This window comes from Octopus bimaculoides, chromosome 8 (assembly GCF_001194135.2).
Source record: "Octopus bimaculoides isolate UCB-OBI-ISO-001 chromosome 8, ASM119413v2, whole genome shotgun sequence".
NCBI classification, from domain to species: domain Eukaryota; kingdom Metazoa; phylum Mollusca; class Cephalopoda; order Octopoda; family Octopodidae; genus Octopus; species Octopus bimaculoides.
In genome coordinates, this window is record NC_068988.1 from 28,257,740 (window position 1) to 28,266,863 (window position 9,124).

Consider the following 9,124-nt stretch of genomic DNA (forward strand, 5'->3'; position numbering starts at 1 on the left):
GGGGAGTGAGGGCTGTTGATTAGTTTGTGTGGGATTTTTTTTTATTCTTTTATTTGTTTCAGTCATTTGACTGTGGCCATGCTGGAGCACCGCCTTTAGTTGAACAAATCAACCCCAGGAGTTATTCTTTGTAAGCCTGGTACTTATTCTATCAGTCCCTTTTGCTGAACTGCTAAGTTACGGGGACATAAACACATCAACATCAGTTGTCAAGCGATGGTAGGGGGACAAACATAGATACACAAACCCAAACACACACATATACATATATACGACGCTTCTTTCAGTTTCCATCCACCAAATTCACTCACAAGGCTTTGGTCGGCCCGAGGCTATAGTAGAAGACACTTGCCCAAGGTGCCACGCAGTGGGACTGAACCTGGAACCATGTAGTTGGTAAGCAAGCTACTTACCACACAGCTACTCCTGCACCTACATATGATTATTTCTTATTTTATCAACCCCTGGTGGAAAGAAAGTCAAGATTCACCCATACTCAATTGGAACTCAGAGTTTATAGACAAAAAATTATGCAAAGAAAACAAGTCCCCTTCTGCAAACTTACTGTCCCTTTATAATTACTTTCAAATTTTGACACAAGGCCAGCAATTTGAGGTGAGGGGTCAAGTCGATTACATCGACTCCAGTGTTCTACTGGTACGTATTTTATCGACCCTGAATGGATGAAAGGCAAAATCTACCCCAGCAGAATTTGAACTCAGAACGTGAAGCCAGATGAAATGCTGCCAAGCATTTTTCTTCCTGTCTTGGTAATGATTCTGCCAAGCTTGCTGCCTTAACAATACTACTACTACTACTACTACTATAACAAATAATAATAATAATAATAATAAACCACAGCAAACCACAGCACATACCCAAGGCACACAGAGCTGCGCTCGGTAGTGAAGTGAAAGCACGTTATAAAAATAGAACTACTGAATAATAATAATAATAATGATAATCTTCAGGAGGAGTTACCTCAATCCTTTCTATATTAACCAAAATAATAATAATAATAATAATAATAATAATAATGGTGATAGTTTTTTTAAATGTTGCAAACACAGTTTTATCCCCACTCAAGACAATGTTGCACACACATCAAAAACACAAGCACACATAGTTGTGTAATAGAATATAAATCACATGAAACTATTGAAAATTTAATAATGATTTTAACAAAAAAAGAACAAAAAAGAAAAACCCAGAACATTTATTTTGTTTTACATCTCAAAAAACATAATGGAGGATGATGAAAGAAAATATTGCAAATGATTTATGACATAATTATTCATAAAAAACTGAAACGATGTAATGTAGACACATCTCACTCCAGATATGCACTGCTTCTTATGAACAACAATCTTGTAATCCCAAAAGGGACCACAGCCTAGCCTCATTTATCAGCATCCAGAGAAAAAACAACAGCAGCCACTTCTACCACTGCTGCCACCACCACCACCACCACCACCACCACCAATACCCCACATAAAAGAAACTCCAATAATACCATATCTTTATTATTCATGAGCAATATACAACAAAACCATCACAAACTTTATTAAATTTTTAGACTTCAAAAATCTCTGATGAGTTTCCATAGCAACCACATGTCTTTAACAGTAAAATCTGCACTAAAAATGCCTTTTTTTGTCTCAGGGTCAGTAATGTATTTAGATTATCTGCTGATCTTCTTTCTATAAGGCACAAGTTCATCCCAGAGTATTGCTCACATATTTAGATCAGTGTGACTATTACATACACACACACAAAGACAAGAACACACAGCCTTATTTTGCAAGTGTGTCTAACATTTGGGTAGTGTTATGTAGCATGCTTTTGCTTACTGTTTTAGCTGTCTATGTGTCTAAACAACCCTGAGGACCACCTCTTCCCAGAGGTAGAAATAGGTTTGTGCAGGAGTCAACACTCCTACCTTAGAAAAAAGGCAATGTTACAGAAGCATTAATGATAACTGAAAACCAGCAAGACCTGGGAAAGGGGCCTTCCCTCAAGGAAACATATGAACCTGCAAGGGAGGTGGAAGAGAGGACACACTAAAAATATTGAGATACTGAGGTAGAGCTGAAAAAACTGGGATTCAACTGGAAAGAAGCAGAAAAGACAGCCCAGGGTTGAGGACAGTGGAGACAGGGCATTGATGGCTAATGTTCCATAGGGAGCAAAGGGCTTAACCCTTTAGCATTCAAACAGGCCCAAGTATTTGATCTGTTTTTATGGTCAAACTGGCCAGATCTGGCCTCTCACACCTGCCTTATAATGTCACTCTAAACATAAACAATCACATCATCAAAATCACGAAGCTATGAGATAATACATGATACATTTGAAACTTTAAGCATTACAGCTAATGGATCAATCTGAATGCTAAAGGGTTAAATAAATAATACAATGTAGTTGCAAGCAGACATATACCCTGTCAGTCCTGTCACCTTTGTCTCAGTAGAACACCCAAGATGTGATGGCTGGACAAAGAGAGAGGGCTACACCAGCACCTACCCAGTTCTCATTTGCAGAAGGGTGAACTAAAGCAACAAGAATCGAAGTGTCTTGCTCAAGGACACAACACACCATCTGGTCTAGGAATTGAAACCATAACTTTATAATGATGATCCCTCAATGCCCTAACCACAAGGCAATGATAACCCCATTGCCCACTCAAAAGGCCATCTAACTGATAGCTTTTGCTCCGTACACTTTTCACTCACCAACGCACAACAATGGATGAATCACCAACATGATGGGTCCTACCGCTGTACCTTTTATTGCAACAACAATGATTCACGATGCTAGATAGAAAGTTGTGTACTGCTCCCACCTAAGCCTGCCTAATACACCTGTCTTTCCATCTTTTGTCCCTCATCCCTCAAATCCATTACTATAAAGATTTTACTAAAGCTTTTCTGTCCAGAATAGCAGCTCTTTGTAAGTCACCCTGCCAGTCATGAGAAAAAAAGGCATTTATTTTTGGGGCAGATTTTACTGTTAAAAACATGGGGTTGCTATGGAAACTCATCAGAGATTTTTGAAGTCTAAAAACTTCAAAACAAACCATCAGCTGAATTACTTTCAACAATTATAGACGCAGGAGTGGCTGTGTGGTAAGTAGCTCGCTTACGAACCACATGGTTCCGGGTTCAGTCCCACCTGTGTGGCATCTTGGGCAAGTGTCTTCTACTATAGCCTCGGGCTGACCAAAGCCTTGTGAGTGGATTTGGTAGACGGAAACTGAAAGAAGCCCGTTGTATATATGTATATATATATATGTGTATGTGTGTGTATGTGTTTGTGTGTCTGTGTTTGTCCCCCCAACATCGCTTGACAACCGATGCTGGTGTGTTTACGTCCCCGTAACTTAGCAGTTCGGCAAAAGAGACCGATAGAATAAGTACTAGGCTTACAAAGAATAAGTCCTGGGGTCGATTTGCTCGACTAAAGGCGGTGCTCCAGCATGGCTACAGTCAAATGACTGAAACAAGTAAAAGGCTCTGAGTAGTGTTCCTTCTGATGAGTATTAAAGGAGGTGGATACAGTCAATTAGATTAACCTCAGTTCTCAACCAGCACTTATTTTTATCAACCCTGCAAAGATGAAAAGATAAAGTCGACCTTCTGTTGCTACAACAATGGTGGCTCCTGGTAGATCTCAGCTCTGAACAACAACAAAAATGGCAGCTGTGGCAGCGATGACGCTGACAATGACAACAGCAACAACAACAAAGGCTTAAAGATGCAATTTATTATGTGTGTGCAGTGAGACAAGAAGTTGTGAGTCATGAAGTAGAGATTCAGTGACATATCAAATAATGATAAAAGTTTAAAGGATGGAAACACACACACACACACACACATAAAGGATAGAAAATATAACATTGTGGAAGATAAAATATTTGTCAAATTGACAAGCAACGCAGGAGAATAATGCTCAATATTTAGTTACAAATAAGAACATTTATTATCACATGTATCAACATATTTATCTATTCATACATCTCTCTCTCTCTCTCTCTCTCTCTCTCTCTCTCTCTCTCTCTCTCTCTCTCTCTCTCTATCTCTCCTGATATAAAGTAAAACAATAGTTAATTTGTTAAAATTTAGAAGGATTTTTCTGAGTCTGTTCTAAACTAAATGAAAAAACAAATAAATAAATTGTTATCTGCAAACAAATCATTTTATCAAAGTGATATGTCTTTCTCTGATCTGTCAGTGTCGTCTGATAGAGATACCGTTTTTGTGTCAGTGCTGTATTGGCAAAAATCTTCATCATATCAGTGTGGGGTATAGGTGAAATCAAACTTAGGGTAAACGATTAAAAGTTTTATCAAACGTAATTATCAGCATATGACGATATAGATATTAGGCAAATTTTATCAAGTATTATTATCAGTATATTCTTATGGATATTATGAAATGAGAAGCAAATGGATTCTGATGTAAGTTCAAAGAAATAGTGTGTTAATTTAATTTAAACAACAGTGGAATTGTTTTTATCAGAAATAAATTAAAACAGTACTTTTAAATATTGATAGCTAATACATTAGCTTTGTAAATATTTTTCAAAATGTATCTTAAACCTACAGTTGCTGGGATGTTATTTCAGTAAATCCTATAGTGGTATGTTGTTAAACAAAATCAACATAAATGTGTGTTTGAATATGTTTAAAACTTACTCTTGTAAAAGCAACCTAGCAAAAGAAAACGGATATTCTTAAATAAAAAGCACAGTGTATGTAAAAAAAAAAAGAGTCTCGCAACAACTGTAGACTGTGGTGTAGTAAAGATAACATATCTCAGAGTATGGATATCCTGAAACAGCCTCTGTGTAATATTTCACGAAGGAGGAGAGAGAGAGGTGTGGCTCCTCGTGCTGTATTGAAGGTAACACATCTTGTGTTGAGCTAAGCATGGGTGGTGCTAAACGTGGCCAAGAAAACCCATCTCATTTATACCAGCGTGTAGAGATGTAGGTGATTTCTTCAATGACGACGACGATGATGATGATGATGATGATATACAATTGTAAAGTGAGTTTTTAAGCCCCTCCACCAACTCACTAAAACCAGTGAGCTGACAGTTTATGTCAACAACACATTCTGAATTTGTCTGAAGAAATCAAGTTTCTTCCTTTGCTGGATTAGTTTAAAAAATATGTCATTATCAAATTTCTTTGATATTTAGTTTCAGATCTCTAATAGTCTCTTGCCATATTTTAAGCCAATCCTTAGCAACTACACCATAATTAGCTGCAGACGACAGAGCTATCATCCAGATTAGTAACTAACCCAAAATTCCAACTTATAAATCTGATCTACTTAAAAGAAACCATCAGCTTTCCTCTTGGCACATCTATGAAAGCAAGCTACCAATTATTTACCATGTGAATATCAAGCAGTTGATTAGTTATACAGTCTGACATCCAAGAAGCTAGTATTAATAATTTTTACATTCACTCCTACCTCACCTCTCTTACTCTGAAAAATGAAGAAAAAAAAAAAAATTAAAAAGTAAGCCTTTGCTAAGATAGATTGCTCCCTAAATCTCCCCAGATACATTCTAATCAGAAGCCAGCTGCAATTCTGAAAGAATCAGCTCATCTATAAGTTTGGCAAAGATATAAATCTATAAAGAGGAAGATTGGAAGTTGATGCAATGGTGATGTTGAAATACATGTGAAGCAAGACTCGTTTGTATATACCTGGGCATTAGGGTCGTTGAGAGTGGAACCATCCTGATAGGAGTTCAATGATGTTGGGGTGGGGCTTGTGGAATGGCTTGTGTGCATACTGGCAGAAGATGAATGTAAGACATTGTTCTGTTGCTTCAAAAGTAGGATATCTTTTTCAAGGCTGGAATGGAAAAGAAAAAGAAAATACAAAACAACATTGAAATTTTATATATAAAAAAAAAAGAAAGAAAACAACCAAGCAAAAAGTATTATTTCCAATAAAAATGAAGAAAATCTTTGCTTATCTGTGGCCAGACAGTAATGATAATTTTTTTCACAGTGATCTTAATTTTTTTTTTTTCCTTTTGGTGGTTAAGTGCAGCTGTTGTAAGGTGAATATGTTGTTTAGGCTTGTCCCACAGTCACAACAGATGTTTTTCTTCAAACCACTGCCGTGATGTTAGCATAAACATCGCAGTGACAATGTAACTCTCAAATGTAGTCAAACTGTATAGAATATCAGGGAAGTAGAAATCAAAACGAGAACTCGGTAGTTATTTTTACAAAAAATTAAATTTAGTGCTGAATAGTTGTTATTATCTAATATTTAGAGCAAAAGAATTGGCAAAAGAGAGAACCAACAGTTGAAATATTCTATTAGAAGTAGTCCTACTTCAAAATTTGCAAATTGCCAGATTTATTGATGGGTTTATTGTTTCTTTATCTAAAGTGGTGACTTAGCAGAATCATTACTACACCAGACAAAATGCCTTGTGGTGATTCTTCTGACACTTCCCATTCAGAGTTCAAATCCTGTCAAGGTCGACTTTTGCCTTTCACCCTTTTGACACAGTCCTGGAGCTTGCCAGACCCTGTCAAACCACCCAACTCTTGCCAACATGAAAAAGGGACATTAAATGAGATGATGATGATGATGATGATGATGATGATGGTGATGATGGTGATGATGATGATGATGATGGTGATGATGCTTATAAAATCTGAATTTTCTAATAAATTAACAAGAGAGCCTTTATGCCAGTGCCTGATCTGCAAGGAAATAGCAGCTAAATTTTCCTAAACTTACACCTTAAAGAAAGGACATGTTGGATGATGTAGGTTTTGACATAGCCCCTTTTTTGGGGGTGGTGGGCATACTGCAATGTTTAAAATCATAGATCTGCACATTCGGAGTTGACCTAGGCTTAAACAACAACCTGAACTTTTAATAAAAATATATAAGGAGAAGTTATGATGTTTATGCATTTCTAAAGAGTATTAACAACAGAAAAAAAGACATTCAAATTTTGGCACAAGGTCAGCAATTTCGGGGGTGGGGGGGTAAGTCGATTACATTGACCCAAGTACTCAATTGGTACTTATTTTATTGACCCCCAAAAAGATGAAAGGCAAAGTCAACCTCGGCGGAATTTGAACTCAGAACATAATGACAGATGAAAAGCTAAGCATCTTGCCCAGTATGCTAACGATTCTATCAGCTCACCAATAATAATAATATCAATATAGAATACTAATATTAATAATTTCTTAAATACAATGCCTGTCTCCCAACTGATATATTAATGATATTTATTCTATCAAAACCTTTCTCTTCTTGAGGCAGCTAAAAACCAAAACATATTCTCTTGTAAACTTTCTATGGATTCTGTATAATAAAGAGAATGGTTTCACATTGACAGAAATGCCTCTTCGGAGTCAGGGATAACATCCAGATACAGCATGTAGTCATATCTATGTATACACCAAAGTATATTCTTACATTTAATATAAAAAGTATATGAGATCATGGAATGAAATACAGGAGATACACATGAAGCTCTCAGCAGCATGTCATGGGGATTAAACTTTCAGAACTTTAAAAAAAAAAAAAATGAAGAGCTTATGTTCATATAGTTATGAGCTGCTTCTACTCATCATAGCAACTGCAATTAAATACACTCTAATGAATGCGAAACTACTAGAGGTATGATACCCACACCACGTTGCCAAGTTTCATTCTACAGCAAAAATTATATACATTTCAAACATGAAACAAGTGAATTTTGAAATGTTGATGGTGAGTTAGTAAAGAGGTATTTTGTAATAAAAAATATCCATAGGTTAGAGGATTATAAAAATGGAAAACTAAACTTCCCATAACATTACTGCATATGATGGGATGTGATATGATGCTTTGAGCAATTTTCCGTTACCGTAAAATCTCTGAAATTGACAACAACCAAAACGATCTGTGGTTTCTGTTTACCATGCTACATAATGAAATATTAATACCCTGATGAACATGCAGTTAAAAGAATTATAAGAGGGGAAAATAACAAGTGTATCCACAAAGAAACCAATATCATATTTTAACTTTTAATGTTTTCTTGTAAGTATAGTCTAAAGGGATAAAAGTGCTTGGAAAATCACTAAATCTTTTGAACAGATGGAGTAGCTTCCAAAGTTCTGTGGAGCAACTGACTAACTTCTAATATATATTGAACTAATTATGCTCAGTGACCAACTGTAAAATTAAAAGAAAAGTTTGGAGATGGGCCTTTCTCTATATTCTCTGTAATTGGCTGAAATGATACACCATACTCTACAAGTAAGTCTTTTATTAGCTTATATATACATATACATACATATACAAAAAAAAAAAATGGAAAAGAAAAATTTCTCTAAATAAATATTAGTAAACTGGGAATATTTAGTTGTTAAAATGAACTTCTGACTGAAGCAGTGATAAAATCTATATATGTAAAAATGATTTAAACATTAAAGATTGCAGAACTAACTGAAAATAGAATTGTTTATAGACTTGCACAAATTTTGAAGTCAGTAAATTTTTTGAGATTATGATTAAAAAATTCTTTTCAAAGAATTCTTTAAAAAGAAACCAATTTAGAGAGAAATTTCGACAGTTTTCAAACATATAGTCTGTTGTTGCAAGATGCGAGATAAGTGGAGCCACCTGTATTTTGACACAAGTTTGCTCAGTGTTGCCAGGCAACTGGCATCAGGTGAAGTCATAGTAAATACTATATAGTTTGTATTGAGATATTCCAAATAAACCCAAATGGAGCCTGCAAAGGCCAGCCAGGCCCTAGTATTACCACACACAGCACAGAGGAGACAAGTCATCAGGTTTATCAGATAACAAACACACAGTTTCCTGCACCTTTCTACAGGATGACTGATATCTTCTCAAAGGTTTTTAGAACATTTTTTTTTCTTTTATTTCACAGACACAGTTTTTAGAAAACTGACATGATAAGCCATCGGCAATAACCAACCAGAGTCAAAACTGAGCCAGTTGATCCTTGGTTTAATAAACTGAAGGCACTAAAGAAAAAACTGTAATAAATGAATAAATAAATAATTCTTTCTACATAGGAATAAGACCTTAAATTTTTTTTTTTTGGGGGGGGGGGGG

General features: G+C 35.8%; 1 protein-coding gene across 1 annotated transcript in view; it reads right to left on the minus strand.

Annotated features, from left to right (window-relative positions):
* The window catches only part of LOC106871354 (bromodomain-containing protein DDB_G0270170), a 153,120-nt gene that overhangs the window by 14,260 nt on the left and 129,736 nt on the right, over positions 1-9,124 (minus strand). Inside the window, exon 3 of the mRNA XM_014917762.2 lies at positions 5,719-5,869. Within this exon, the coding sequence (XP_014773248.1) occupies positions 5,719-5,869 (151 nt within the window). The remainder of the gene's footprint in view (positions 1-5,718; positions 5,870-9,124) is intronic.